Here is a 15,058-nt window from a genome sequence, read left to right as displayed (position 1 = left end):
AGAGTGGTTGGGCAAACTACCACTCCTAAATCTGGTGTTGCAACCACTACAGAGATGGTTGGGCAAACTACCACTCCCAAATCTGGTGTTGCAACCACTACAGAGATGGTTGGGCAAGCTACCACTCCTAAATCTGGTGTTGCAGCTACTACAGAGATGGTTGGGCAAACTACCACTCCTAAATCTGGTGTTGCAACCACTACAGAGATGGTTGGGCAAGCTACCACTCCTAAATCTGGTGTTGCAACTACTACAGAGATGGTTGGGCAAACTACCACTCCCAAATCTGGTGTTGTAACCACTACAGAGATGGTTGGGCAAACTACCACTCCCAAATCTGGTGTTGTAACCACTACAGAGATGGTTGGGCAAACTACCACTCCTAAATCTGGTGTTGTAACTACTACAGAGATGGTTGGGCAAACTAGCACTCCCAAATCTGGTGTTGTAACTACTACAGAGATGGTTGGGCAAACTACCACTCCCAAATCTGGTGTTGTAACTACTGCTGTAAGTTAATGTATGTAATAAATACTTTTTTTTTTCTAACATTAGATTTAAAATTTAGGAATATTCAACTGCCACACCATCACACAATTGTTCTTGGGATTGTAAATGCTTCGTTACCTGTCAAAATCAAAAGTTACTTGCTGAAGGTATGAACGGTTTAATTAATTTGTTACATTGTGTCATAGGTAGTATTGTTTTAGGGGAATTACCATCTCGTTGCGGCACCGAGGCTGCGACTGAATGCGACCTTTGCACTTGTGAGTCGGGCTATATCAAGGATTCAAAGACACGCAAATGTATTCAGATGGACACCGGCTGCAATCGACGATGTGTTTATAACGGAAAAACCATTGAGGTAACGATGCATTGCTGTGTTAGTTGTTTAAAATATATTGTGAAATATTAGGAGGGTTCGTATTTCTGGAGAGGTGATTGTCAATATTGTCAATGTTTGGATGGGAAGGAGCATTGCCAGAATAATGTGTGCAGATTATCCCAGGCTGCTTGTGATGAAATTGGACAAAGATTTGTTGAAATGCCAGGTTTTTTTAAATCCTAATCTTTATTATTGCATGTATAAATAATGTTTATTATTACGTCATGTAATTTAAATATTGTTTATTATTACGTCATGTAATTTAAATAATGTTTATTATTACTTCAGGTACTTGTTGTTATTGTGCTCCTTACAATGTCACAATCACCACATCAACATTGGCAACAACAATCGCTTTTGTGACGTCAAACCCAACAACAGAAGTCAACAATTGCATTTATGATGGAGTAGATTACAACCAACCATCGGTAACTTTAATGTTTACTTTTATAAATTCCAAACTAAAATCTTTTTCCAGCCACATAACATTTGGGAGAATGGATGCAACATCTGCCGTTGTGAAAACAATACCCAAGAATGCAGCAAGGTTTGTAGATTGGAGCAATCTTCGTGTGGGGATGGAGAGATCTTGATGAATGATCTAACTTCTGATGAATGTTGTGAATGCGTTGCTCAAGGTAATGCAGAATAATCTTTATGCAGAAACAGTTTTAAGGAATCCATAACATTTAAAAAAGATTTTAATTAAAATAAGTTTAAAAATGTTATTTTTTTAGTTTGCGAGGTTGATGGGGTTTACAAAAAGTTTGGAGAAAGTTGGAATGTTGATGATTGCGTGACTTGTTCGTGTGTCGATTTCACAACGGGGGTTCATTGTGAAAGTCGAGAATGTAATGCTACTTGTGATGTCACACAGACATTGGAACTCGTGGAGGGGGAATGTTGCCCTAAATGCGGTAACTAACTAACTAATTAACCAATGATTAATATTAATTGGATTTAATTTAGTTGATCAAGCCCCAAGTTGTTCCCCTGTTGCGATCCAACACGTCATAAACCTTGATGGTTGCGTCACAGAAGGATCTGTTCAACTTACAGCTTGTGTTGGTAGTTGTGCTTCAAACGTCACAATGATTGATTCTCCACCTTTTATTCAGGTATACTAAATAAACAATGGTCAAAGTCTTGTGTCATAAACAAAATTCTTTTAGACGAATTGTCATTGTTGTAAACCCGATGACATCAGACATCGAAATGTCACGCTGACATGCCCAGGTGGAAGAATGGTTGATCACATGATCCCTGAAATATTATCGTGCGCATGCGCAGAGTGCGCGTACGAACCTGCGATTAAACCTACGCAGCCCGATCAAAATAATTGATCATCTTATATGGAAATATATGGAAACGACCGCTTCTTATTATCGACCTTGATTTTTGCCTCGCCGCAGCCTTCGTACCTATTCTAGATATTGCTCTATATACTACACCCCCCCCCGCTACAAAAAAGTTTTTTCTTTGCTGCGGCGAATTATCTTGTTTTACTTTTGTAGGAGTAGAATTAGTTTTAGCAGTTCCATTACATGCAGTGTGCAATTGGCGAAGTAGAACAATCCGAATACAAATTGATTAGTTTATTTACAATGAGTGTTAATAGCTAAGCCACTATAATATATACAGATTACATGATTAAAATATTGTTTCTTCCAAACCGTCGCCTGCGAAAAATAACAATTAATATTTATGACATCATAAAGTAGACAACTTACCTGTTGGTTGTTCTATTGTGACATCATCAATGAAGTTCACGATGCATTGGTGCATTACGATGTATTCAGTCTGTAAGTTTTGTGTGTTTATTATATTTCACATCAACCAACCATTATCCTTACCAGGGTTTGAACCATAAACGGCCGATACTTCCTCAGGGACGCAACTGTCCCAAACACGTCGATGTATGATGTCATAGTATCAACGATTTTGTCCAAACCAATGAAAACGCCGCTTCGACCACTACCGTTGCTGGATAACGGAAGATAAGTTTTATTCATGACATCACAATAGTCATGATGACACCATAGTTATGACATCACAATGATGTCACAATAGATATGACATCACCATGATGTCCCAATAGTTATGACATCACAATGATGTCACAATAGATATGACATCACCATGATGTCCCAATAGTTATGACATCACAATGATGTCACAATAGATATGACATCACCATGATGTCCCAATAGTTATGACATCACAATATATTTACCTGCACATAACAATGGTTGGTTTGTACTCATTGTGACGCGTTGTCCGATAACTTTTAATAAATCGCACCAATGGAAGGGGGTTTCCCTGTTCCACTACTGACCAATTCATGAATTGAAACTGCGTCACATGACGAACTTTGTCCCGCTAAATATGTTAACAATGTATATATTGTGATGTCACAGTGATCATTGTTTTACCATTGTTACAGAAAAGTGTCGAACAATCCAATCCTTGCATACATCCTGCTTGGTCATCTGAATTGCCAAGTTTCCAAAATATTCAGTTTGTTTTTTCGGCCAATACTCACTGCATCTCTTCTATGAACATATAAAGGTATTATAATGTCATAATTAATACAATCGGCCTTACCTTTCCTCCCTCCATGACGTTGCATAACATCACAATGGTATTTGAACCCGTCTCCCAAATTAACCTCCAGAAATCTTTCTTTGTGTGATCCAGAGGTGTTTGGGTGGCCACGTACTGTTCGGGACTATGGGGACCCTTTGTAACCAACATAATATTAAACCAATATAATATTAAACCAATATAATATAAAACCAATGTAATATTAAACCAATATAATATTAAACCAATATAATATTAAACCAATATAATATTAAACCAATATAATATTAAACCAATATAATATTAAACCAATATAATATTAAACCAATATAATATTAAACCAATATAATATTAAACCAATATAATATTAAACCAATATAATATTAAACCAATATAATATTTAACCAATATAATATTAAACCAATAAACCAATATTATATTAAACCAATATACCGGTACATAGGAAGCATTGATGTAATTTGAACCTTCCACAGCAGGTATTCCTTCTATCTTGACTCTACAATGATCAACTAGAAAGTATTTGGGTTATTATTAAGTTTTATTCACAAATACTCTGCCTACTTACAAGGTACTAGCTTAGCCGTTCTGTTTTTCGTTTTATTACAAGCTTTTTCTGCTACAGATGTAGTACCAGCATAGGGTATTCCCCTAATGTCATCGAATTCTGAACTAAAACCTTTATTTTTGTTTTGTGATAATTTTTCCACCAACAACGAAAAGTCGGTCACAGCAACGGGTCTTGAGAATTCATTTATTGAAGGCGACCTATAAGAATTATTATATAAACCATAGAAATATTATATTGTAGACTCATATTTACCTGGCTGTATCTTTCATATCTCTTGAATCATCCATAACAAACGCCACGTTTGAATGAACACTAGATTCCATCACAGGAACCTTAGATTTCTCCTCAATAATGGGACCCATCGTTTCAATGGGACCCATCGTTTTTAATGATTCATTTCCATTTGGGATTTGATTTCGTCTCCGCCGTCTATGTAACCCTTGTTACGCACGGAGTAGTTTGACACTTAAGCTAACTTACCGTAACAATGCGACCGATATAGTCAGAAGTATAATAAATATCCCAAGTGCTGCCCCAATCGACACTAACAACGTCATATGCGCTTCGATAAAGCTCGGATTAGTTCGGAAAACTTCGGAATATTCGGTGTCTGTCATCAGGCCGTTGTTGGCCTCGGCTCGATATTTAAACCTTGATTTTAAATTCATTATTTTATTATTTAAGTTGTGATAATCTAACTTACCGATATTCTGTGTTTGATTTCAGTGGTCCATTGCATTGTGACGTCGACAAACGAGAACAATCGGAAGTTCCGATGACGAATCCATTGTTGGTTTGTGTTGATCGTTTGTTTCTGGAGTTGCAATAACTTTGAGGTTCTTCAGTTACAATAACCTTATACGGTGGTGAAGGCTCCTCACTATAAGCCTTCGCCCAATAAGTTGGTTCAGCGTCAAGCGTCGCTGTAAATATATTGTTTCAACTAAATATGTTTCAACCGGCGCAATAACTTTAACCTACCCCCCTCTTGTGCAACTATTACACTTAGACTCTTAAGCGGTCCATTGTCATCGGAGAAAACGCATGGTTTCTTCACAATAACAGATGATGACGTCACAATCGCTTTGTCTTGTTGGATAATAACTTCCGGTAGCAACGCCGGCACTGGAGGCGCTACAGGGTCATGGGGAATTTAAATGTAAAAGAAACACAAATATCGTCGTTAAAATATGAAACAAACAAATGTTATCGTACCGGTAATTGGTAGTTGGACGTCTGTTGTCCATAATGACCAAGGCCCGGCACCCACTGCAGTCGCGGCACGAACGCGAAATTTATACAATCGACCTCCCAACAAACCGTTGATTGTGACGTAATAAGGCACATTATTTGACGTGGGCTCCACTAAATCGCTAACCGGAATAATCGCGTTTCTGCTTTCAGAGTTCTAACAAAGGACAACTTCAAAACTCACAAAAATAATAACCTTAACTATCAACTTACCTCAAGCCGTTTAAACTGAATCGTATAATTTGTTAAAACTCCATTGGGGTCACGTGGGGGTTTGAATAAAACTCGAACCGATGACGAGTTTCCCATCACTATGGCAACGTTGACGTCACGCGGGAAATCTGAAGGAACTAAAAACATAGAAATAATGCATGTTCGTTTTAACTTCGTGACCCAACTAACCATCTTCATACGTCATAATGACAACTGGCTTTGAAGAAAGTTGTCCAACTGACGTCATAGTGCTCACTGTTACACCATAAATAGAATCTTCGTCCAAGCCGCTCATGACGTAACTATGCGTTGATGACGTCAATAGTGGACTTGTCACCCTCTATGACGTAATAAACTGAATGATTCTTACGAACAGTGTTGATTGGCGAAATTAATTAAACTTTTTCTCCTTTACAACATTTGGGTTAATCCCGGATATTCGATAAGAAGGATCCTCAATATGACGTCATAGTATTAATAGCGGATAAAAGCGCACGTGATTCTTACAACATATGGCCTTGATTACGTCACAATCGCCTTTTTACGTTTCGCGCATTCGTTGTGTTGAATTCGAACAAGATGTCGCGGTTAAGTTTCTTGTTCATTGTTACGTCGTTATTGCAGTTATCGACACAAGAAGAAGGTTTGTGACGTAACATTAGTAATAAGGAAGTGTAACCATGTTTATTATTATTAGATAACAAAGGGCCCGTTTGTTACGCATGCGCAGGTGTCAGTTGTGGACTTCCTCGTGTAAAAGGTCATGACCCGGATATTCATTGTGACGTTGGACACGTTTGTTGGGTACTTTATGAATGATTGTTTTGTCACGAGTGTAATTGTTGTTGAATTATTAGACAATCGCCACGCTGGAAAAAGAAGTAACGTACTTCCGTGGCTGTGGTTTCCCAAACCACCAAAAGTGCGCGGGAGGCGGCCGTAAGAGGGCACCAGCGCGCAGCACAGCGGGGCAAAGGTTGGAAGTAAATGGAGACGAATATTGTGAATGGGGTTCTGGGATAAGTCAATGTAAAACTTGCTGTGAGGGTGGATGGTGTAACGGAGGCGAACCAAGAGTCAGGTTCGGTCGGAATTCATCAACTCATTTAAAACCAATGTTGTTATTTATATATTGCGTATTGTTTTCACTATTATGTGAATAAACCAATGTTGTTATTTATATATTGCGTATTGTTTTCACTATTATGTGAATAAACCAATGTTGTTATTTATATATTGCGTATTGTTTTCACTATTATGTGAATAAACCAATGTTGTTATTTATATATTGCGTATTGTTTTAACTATTATGTGAATAAACCAATGTTGTTATTTATATATTGCGTATTGTTTTAACTATTATGTGAATACACAACCTGCATCGTCGTTGAATGAAAAGCTTCTACTTTATAAGTCGTTGGTCCAGCAAACGATTCGGGACTTTCCCACGTGACGTTAACAGTCGTTGATGACGTCACAATCGCCTGAAGGTTCTCCACCGAATGTTCTGGAACTTTATGAAAAATTTGTAAACTCGTTCAAATATATTCTAGCTATTTAGTTATTGTAAAGAGCCCCAACTACAAAGCCACCGCACCCACCTCCCACTAATGTTCTTACACTTATATTACTCGGGGCGCCCAACCCACGTCCCGTGGTTGCAAACACTGATATCTTATATTCAGTGTGCTGTTTCATTCCAATCAAAGTTGTCCAAGTTTTATTTGTTGATAAGATGCATCTCTGTTGGAAGCCAAACATCAATGTATGAAAACCTAACAATCCACCCACTCACGGTTTTATTCAATATTCCAGAGTTTGGTTGACAGGCGTCAAATGGTATGTACATTATGACGTAACCATTAAGTCTTCCATTTACATTGTTTGGTTTGTTCCATTGAATTGTTATTGTTACGTCACTTGTTTTGTTTATATTTAAATCTTGTGGCGCTGTAGCGTCTGGTGGAAACTCTTTAGAAATATATTTTACTAATTTTTTTTCAAACTTACATCCTTCTCCTGTTGTAATGTTACATGTTGCACTCGGACCCCATCCAGCGGAAGTTTTCGCATTGACACTGATGAAATATTCAGTGAAAGGTTGAAGGTGTTGCAATGTTTGGTTGATTTGTGGAGGTTTAACAAAATATGTTTGCGTGTCGTTGAGGACGGAGTGGGAAAGTTTATAAGCAATAACCCTTCCATTGCTCAATAAAGGCAAATCCCAGGTAACTAGGATTTTATAGTTATCATATATTTTGCACTCTAGGTTTGTAGGAGCGCTTGGTTCTGTAAAATGAAATAGATTTAACAAAAGTCATAGTTAAGCAAAGTTAGTCTTACCTGATTCATGTGTTGTAAAATATAAAACTCTGCTTGGTAGTTTACCCATACCGCGTGTTGTCCAAGCATATAGTTGAAGTGAATAATTTGTGAATGGAGCTAAATTGGTCAGTTGAACTTGTGTTTTAGAGCTGTTAAAGTTTCTTTGGCTTTCATTGCTTTGATAACTGATTGTGTAAGTTCTAATTATCCCGTTTGGTAAAGTGGGCGGTTCCCAATGCAAGGAAGCTGATTGGTCGGTTATGTTGGTGATCTGCAGAAACATTGTTGCATCATAATATTAATTATATTACTAACATTGTTATGGTAACGTTGTTACATCATAATATTAATGCTAACCTGAACTTTTTGTGGCGAGTCCTCTGGTACACCCTCCAGTGTTTGAAATGTTAATATCGCTTTAGGGCCTTTCCCCATCTTTGTATAAGGCATCACTGTTACGTTATAAACCTTGTATGGTTTCAAATTTTCAAGCTTGATTTTAGTATGGCTTCCTGTTTTGAATTAAGTTAGAAATTTTATTCAAACGACTTCTGTTTTATTACCGTTCACTAATTGTTTGTGATCAAGTGATGTCATAATTGAATATGATGTAATAACTCCATTGGATTTTGTTGGTGGCAGGAAAGTAATTGTCACTGTTGTTTGTGTGATGGTTATTATACTGATGTTACGCACGGGGGAAGATGGTTTCGCCTCGTCGGTTGTCACGGTAACCAAGGAAGTTGGACCTGGTGTGTCAACCCCATAAACATGCGGTGTAACGCTGATGATATATTCAGTATACGGCTGAAATGGGAGTTATAAGTTACATGTGCTTACATATATATACAGGGGTAGGTACTTGTAAGTTGAATATCTCCACATTGTTTAAACTTTCGTTCTTTGCAACAATTACCGAAGTTTTTGTTGATACATTGACCATGAAATATGTGACACCAGTCAATGGTTGTCCTGGCAGCCAAGTTACTCGGATAGCTGTAGAATTAACCACACGCGGAGATAGTTCCTGGACCTTTTGTTCTGGAACTGTGTTGTAAATTTAATTAAGTAACGACATTGTGTTTTATAATTACCTCCTGGTAGAGTTGTGAAGGTTATAAACCTTGTCCAATTTCCCTGACCCTTGATTGTAAATGCAGCACATCGTGTTTTATATTCACTGTGCTTCAGCAAGTTTGTAGTCAAGATATTTATTTTATTATTTATAGGTGTGATGTTTTGTGTAGTTGTTACATTATTGTGTATATGTTCAAGTATGTAGTTGGTTATAACACCATATTCATTGGTTGGTTTCTTCCATGATACAAGTGATGATGTATCGTTATAGCTTACCAACTTAAACTGTGATGGCTTATCTGGAACTAAATTAAATATTTATTATAAATATTTGGAAAAGTTGTGGCAATTCTTACCAGATTGTAGTGTTGTTGTATTACATACAGATATTGGCCCTTCACCAACTGTTGTTTGTGCGGATATTGATGCAGTGTATTGGGTGAATGGAGTTAGGTCAGTTAAAATATAATGGTTTGTGTTTGTGTTGAAGAACTTTGTTTCCCCTTCATTGATCTTCAATGTATACGAAAGCAAAATCCCATTTGCTTCCATTGGTGGGTCCCAACTCACCATCATTGTGGATTTATTGAATGCAGTGCAGTTTAGGTTGGAAGTAGGACCAGGGACTACAGAACAGTTGGGGCTCTCTACTCTATATCTAACAGTGCAAAATATTTCACTTACCATCTTCTAATGTTTGTACTTTAATTGCATCGCTCATTTGGTTTCCATCACCCAACGCTGTGCTACTGGTAACCCACACCAGGTAATTCGTGAACTTCCTGAGGTTTCCGATAACTACTTGCATTCCTTTTGTTACCTGGTAGTTGTGACATCATAAATGTGCTTTGTTGTAAAAATTACAAGATTGTTACATTTTTTGTTTGAACAGTGGATGGATTATGTTGATAATAAACTGTGTAGAATTGGATTAAACCATTGGGTGTAGTTGGCGGGCTCCAAGTAACGTTGATAGATGTCGAAGATATTGCTGCAACTCTGACATCGTGTGGCGGATCCGCGGGGGCTGAATAAAAATTTTTAAACCTTCAACTTTTAATTTAAATATGAGCTCACCGTCGTGTAAAGTTTTAAACGATTTTATTTTGGAAGTTTGATTTCCGTCCCCGAACTTTGTTGATGCTCGTATGTAAACATCATAACTTGTAAACTTCTTTAAATTATTCAATGTTATTCCAGGGGTCGCTGTTGTTCTTATTAAACTTTTGTTTCCATGTCTAAAGTAAAGGCTTGAGTTTGTTAAAGAAATTATTCTCGTTGATGTTACCTGTAGTGCACTGAATATAAAGTGATGATACCATTGGGTGTTAATGGTGGATTCCATGTTAGAGAGATAGAGGTTGAATTGTGTTGATGAAAGAAAATTCCATCGGGAGGTGAACTGGGTTCTGTTGGACATTGCAGGTATTTATATGCTGTGTGTTTGTATATGTTGTTGTCTTGTCTGTGTTTGTAGGTGTTGTTGTGTTTGTATATGTTGTTGTCTTGTGTTTGTAGGTGTTGTTGTTGTGTTGTGTTTGTAGGTGTTGTTGTTGTGGTTGTTATGTTTGTATGTGTTGTTATGTTGTGTTTGTATGTGTTGTGTTTGTATGTGTTGTTGTGTTGTGTTTGTAGGTGTTATTGTGGTTGTTATGTTTGTATGTGTTGTTATGTTTTTGTTTGTAACAAAACTATTAATAACACACACATGATAATGTATGTCTAATATTAATAATACATGAAAATGTATGTCTAATATTAAGTAGTTACTGCCATCCACCTACCGTCTTCGTCCGTGCAAATTTTAACAACTTCTCTCGGTCCCTCCCCTGCCATCGTGTAAGCAGATATTGAAATAATATATTCAGTATATTTTTTTAAATTGGTTAAAGTTATAAAAGTTTTGTTTGTTTCTTTTGTTTTGAAAAGTTTGCTTTCGATTTTGTATTTGGTTATCCGTCCATTCGGTTCAGCTGGTTGCAGCCATGAAACATTGACAGATGTTGATGTTAGGTTGACGTAACTCACATTCATCACTTGGCTGCCTGGAGCTGGAATATAATATTAATAATACATGATATTGTATGTCTAATATTAATAATACATGATAATGTATGTCTAATATTAATAACACATGATAATGTATGTCTAATATTAATAATACATGACCTACCATCCTCCATGGTATATATCAAATAAGTTGCAGACGCTTGACCCCCATCCCCATATTTGGTGTTTGCACGCACATTAGCTAAATATAAAGAGAAAGGCTTCAATCCTTTGATAGTTTTGCTTGTTTCGGAACTTTGTGTTGTTTTCCTGTTGAACATTGGTGTTACAATGAGAAAATCCCACACAGTATTTCCGCTAACCTGATGGTATTGTTGTTCTGTGTTTGCAAAGTTATTTCATAAAACTGAATAATTCCGTTTGGTACAAGAGGCTTTAACCAAGTAAGTTGTATAACAGAAGAAGTTGTATTTGTATAAGATAAGTTAAATGGTGGAGTGCTTGGTTGTCCTTCCATGGTTTGAATGGTTATTGCTCCACTCAACATTGGGCTTAACCCTTTACTTGTTTGGCTGGCAATCCTGACTGTGTAATTGGCAAACATTTTCAATTTCTCAAGATAGACTGAAGTTGTTTTGCTTGAAAATAAAAAAAGAATATTTTAACATGTGATTAGGTTTGTTTATACTGTTTGTACCTCGTCGTGTTATATGTTGTAAAGTTGGAGTAAAATATTGTGTAGCCAAGAATAACACCATTAGTTACTAAGGGTGGTGACCAAGTCACTTTCACAACAGATGATGAAATGTTTTGGAAATTCACATCAAGTACAGGTGAACCTGGTACGTCTTCATCGGTGTGGATTTGCATCTTGCTACTGGATGGTCCATCTCCTACTTTGGTGGTAGCCCGTACATATACCTTGGGAATATCATGTTGCAGCGAGGTATTATACGTTCATCCACACGTCATTTATATGTCATTTGGTTGCATTGCATGCATCATCCTACTCGTATCCATGTTATGCTTATTGTCATGGTTACCACACATGGGCAGTTCTTTGTTATGAACTACGTTGTGTTATCAGTAATGTCTGGATATTAGGAAACCATGTTTGACAGTATTGCGTTATAGCCACGTACTAGCCATAAGCTGAAGCAATTAAGTAGTTTTTTATGTGCAGTATTAGTGATGTAACAATCAGTTTACATCTTTATATAAAAGTGATTATTGTGATGCTATTTACAGTGATTAAGTTAAAGTACATTGCTTGTTTTCGGACATTGTGTAATCACCATTGTGGATTTCATTCCGCCTGATCGCCTAACAAGCTGGTACGTGTATTATTATTACATTGGTTACCTCTAACGTGTTAATTAAGCCTAATTTGGTTCTTATGTTATTTTCCTATGTGAACTGTTTATATACCGTACTACCTTATTAGTTTCACATCATCTGTTAAATGGTATTCATTCATTTCATTTATTTAACAGAGAACCTTTGTAGTTCGTGTGTTTGTTGGGAGAACTGGAAGAAGGCATTGTGGGGCGTCGCGTTCGCTTAAGTGTGGAAATCCTAGTGACCTAGTGTAGGGTCAGTGCATATCAGGCTGCGTGGTTTGCATATAGCAAATCCAGACTGCTACAATGATGTTGGTGAAATGAAATATAATACAGCTAAACTTACCTCATAAGTTGTATAAATGTTCAATCCTGATATAACAGCATATCTTTCTGTAACGCTTGTCTCTTGTAACTTATCTTTGGTAATATAAACTGTATATTTTGTAATAACTCCATTTGCCTTTAAAGGTTCCATCCAAGATATATTGACTGATGTTGACGTTATGTTGGAATAAGAAAGGTTATAAGGGGGTGAATCTGGTTTGTCTTCCAATGTGACATCATAAAGAGTTAATTGTGACCCGTTTCCTCCAACAGTGGCCGCAAATATATTGAACGCATAAGCGGTATGTGGTGTGAGATCCGATATTGTTTTTGTTTTAATTTTCATCGAATAATCCACAAGTTTTCCCCCAAGTATGTCATCATCAAATTGTATGACATCATCACTTTGTGAAGGAATTTCCCTTGTGGCACCATTGTTCTAAAATAATACATTAGCTTACTAACTTAGTAATAAAATTGTTAATTTAATTTTACATTAACTTACTAACTTACCTCAGCCAGCCAATATGAGCGCACAATATGATTATTTTCTTCCACAATTAAATAATATCCAAGCAGAACACCATTAGGTGTAAGTGGTGGCTCCCACACCAAAGTTATGTTACGTGATGTTTTGCTCGTTACATTGAAACTGTTCACAGATTCTGGACCTTTTAAATATAATGTTTTAGTCATTCACCCCACATGCCAATACCACTTACTTCCTTCTAAAGTATTCGCAATTATCCAATTACTCCAAGGCCCTTCACCAACTTTAGTTATCGCTTTAACTTTGATCGCATATGTCGAAAATGGTTTGAGGTTTGTAACATCATAATAGGTTGTGTTACTCTGATAAACCCAATTACCTAATAAAGATATTGTTACAAAATAATACTTTCATTGTAGCTACTTACCAAGCTCAATGTTAATTGTGTATGTAACAATCCCGTTAGGTTTTGCTGGGGAAGACCACATAACCCTTATTGTGGAATCGGTTGCTAAATCCACTCTGACATTTAGTGGTGGACCCTCGGGAATCTCTTGTGGCATCGTGTGGCTAACATCAACCCCTATTCCTTCCCCAACGGCGGTCCAACCGACGACATTGAAACGATAATTGGTAAATGGCTTTAGTGATGTCACAATGGTTGCTACCGGACACAGAGGTTCAAAATATTCGTTCGTTTCCTGCATTATTTAAGTTATTTTCTAGCTAAAGTTAATCTCTATAGTATATCTATACAATGGAAAAAGTTGACTAGATTATATTATGTGTACTAACTGTTGCAATAGTTTTGTTAATTTATCTCATAGTTAGTGACAAATACTTACCGTTACAATCGACCTCAAAGTTCTTTGCTTTCCTTTCTGAAATAAGTATTATTATAAATAATTATTTTCAATTTTTAAACGAATTTTACTTTGGTTGAATTGTTATCCGTCTGTGATGTAATAATTTCCGACAATGCTTGTATTGTGACATCACCACTTTCCTTTGTTAATGTTGTTGATGGATTGTGTTGTAACAAAGAGTTTGGAAGTAACAGTTGCATGAATGAGGATAGGACATCTCTAGGGGCATTGTCCAACAAACAATTAAATTGATTTTCATTTTGTTTCTTTTCAAAGTTGATAATTGTTGCTAAAACATTTTGTTTGTAAACTGTTAGTTTGTAATAAATTATTTCCCCGTTTGGCTCCAGTGGGGGTTGCCATGAAATGGTTACGGTTGTTGCATTGTAAGAAGAAACTTGCAAATTGTTGACGGGCCCTAAAAACGTTATGAATGTAGCACGCACGTAACACATGTAGCATCTAAAGTGTATAACACTACAAAACTTACCAGGGGTTTCTTCCATAACCTTAATGAGCTCATCCTTTATAAACGTTCCAAGCCCTGCTGAATTTATGGCAGCAATTCTAATGTAATATCCGGCCCCAGGTTCAAGTTGGTTTAAAACAAGGAAAGTTTTGTTTGTTTTTACGTTCGTGTAATCGGCCACCGGGTGGGGGAATAACTGCAGGATAGTTGGATAATGAAAGTTGGGTTGTGAAAGTTGGGTTGGGAAAGTTCGATTGTGAAAGTTGGGTTGGGAAAGTTGGGGTTGGGAAAGTTGGGTTGGGAAAGTTGGGTTGGGAAAGTTGGGTTGCGAAAGTTGGATTGTGAAAGTTGGGTTTGCGAAAGTTGGGTTGCGAAAGTTGGGTTGGAAAAGTTGGGTTGCGAAAGTTGGGTTGCGAAAGTAGGGTTGCGAAAGTTGGGTTGCGTAAGTTGGGTTGCGAAAGTTGGGTTGCGAAAGTTGGGTTGGGAAAGTTGGGTTGCGAAAGTTGGGTTGCGAAAGTTGGATTGCGAAAGTAGGGTTGCGAAAGTTGGATTGCGAAAGTTGGATTGCGAAGGTTGGGTTGGGAAAGTTGGGTTGCGAAAGTTGGATTGCGAAAGTAGGGTTGCGAAAGTTG

At 37.1% G+C, this 15,058-nt stretch overlaps 3 protein-coding genes across 3 annotated transcripts; 2 read left to right on the top strand and 1 right to left on the bottom strand.

The window, feature by feature from the left end:
- The first annotated feature begins 9 nt into the window (after positions 1 to 9).
- On the top strand, positions 10 to 2,484 carry LOC100185147 (kielin/chordin-like protein). The gene is made up of 9 exons (XM_002129287.5): positions 10 to 510; positions 569 to 656; positions 711 to 865; positions 917 to 1,052; positions 1,175 to 1,314; positions 1,365 to 1,524; positions 1,624 to 1,803; positions 1,856 to 2,004; positions 2,059 to 2,484. The coding sequence occupies exons 1-9, from the start codon at positions 55 to 57 to the stop codon at positions 2,227 to 2,229; spliced, it is 1,635 nt and encodes a 544-aa protein (XP_002129323.4). The 5' UTR covers positions 10 to 54; the 3' UTR covers positions 2,230 to 2,484.
- LOC445662 (phosphatidylinositol phosphatase PTPRQ) lies at positions 2,471 to 14,743 on the bottom strand. The gene is made up of 40 exons (XM_018816475.2): positions 14,448 to 14,743; positions 14,026 to 14,375; positions 13,937 to 13,972; positions 13,519 to 13,792; positions 13,324 to 13,470; positions 13,115 to 13,272; positions 12,621 to 13,040; positions 11,632 to 11,855; positions 11,297 to 11,572; positions 11,098 to 11,243; positions 10,709 to 10,975; positions 10,213 to 10,333; positions 10,002 to 10,162; positions 9,800 to 9,951; positions 9,609 to 9,744; positions 9,281 to 9,550; positions 8,942 to 9,229; positions 8,710 to 8,894; positions 8,411 to 8,654; positions 8,205 to 8,359; positions 7,866 to 8,118; positions 7,533 to 7,811; positions 7,318 to 7,481; positions 7,124 to 7,265; positions 6,899 to 7,035; positions 5,712 to 5,862; positions 5,523 to 5,659; positions 5,274 to 5,466; positions 5,040 to 5,192; positions 4,762 to 4,981; positions 4,539 to 4,709; positions 4,311 to 4,487; positions 4,056 to 4,255; positions 3,923 to 3,999; positions 3,491 to 3,625; positions 3,319 to 3,438; positions 3,120 to 3,265; positions 2,740 to 2,869; positions 2,617 to 2,686; positions 2,471 to 2,565 (listed from the first exon to the last, which is right to left on the bottom strand). The coding sequence occupies exons 1-40, from the start codon at positions 14,461 to 14,463 to the stop codon at positions 2,537 to 2,539; spliced, it is 7,110 nt and encodes a 2,369-aa protein (XP_018672020.1). The 5' UTR covers positions 14,464 to 14,743; the 3' UTR covers positions 2,471 to 2,536.
- Positions 5,781 to 6,754, top strand: LOC100177297. Its single transcript, XM_002129307.4, has 3 exons — positions 5,781 to 6,165; positions 6,220 to 6,326; positions 6,380 to 6,754. Exons 1-3 carry the CDS (start codon positions 6,102 to 6,104, stop codon positions 6,683 to 6,685), a joined length of 477 nt encoding a protein of 158 aa, XP_002129343.1. The 5' UTR covers positions 5,781 to 6,101; the 3' UTR covers positions 6,686 to 6,754.
- Positions 14,744 to 15,058: the final 315 nt, after the last annotated feature.

Source organism: Ciona intestinalis, unplaced genomic scaffold (genome assembly GCF_000224145.3).
Source record: "Ciona intestinalis unplaced genomic scaffold, KH HT000225.1, whole genome shotgun sequence".
NCBI lineage: Eukaryota > Metazoa > Chordata > Ascidiacea > Phlebobranchia > Cionidae > Ciona > Ciona intestinalis.
Note: the sequence above shows the minus strand (reverse complement) of the source record. Positions and strands in the feature narration are given on the sequence as shown.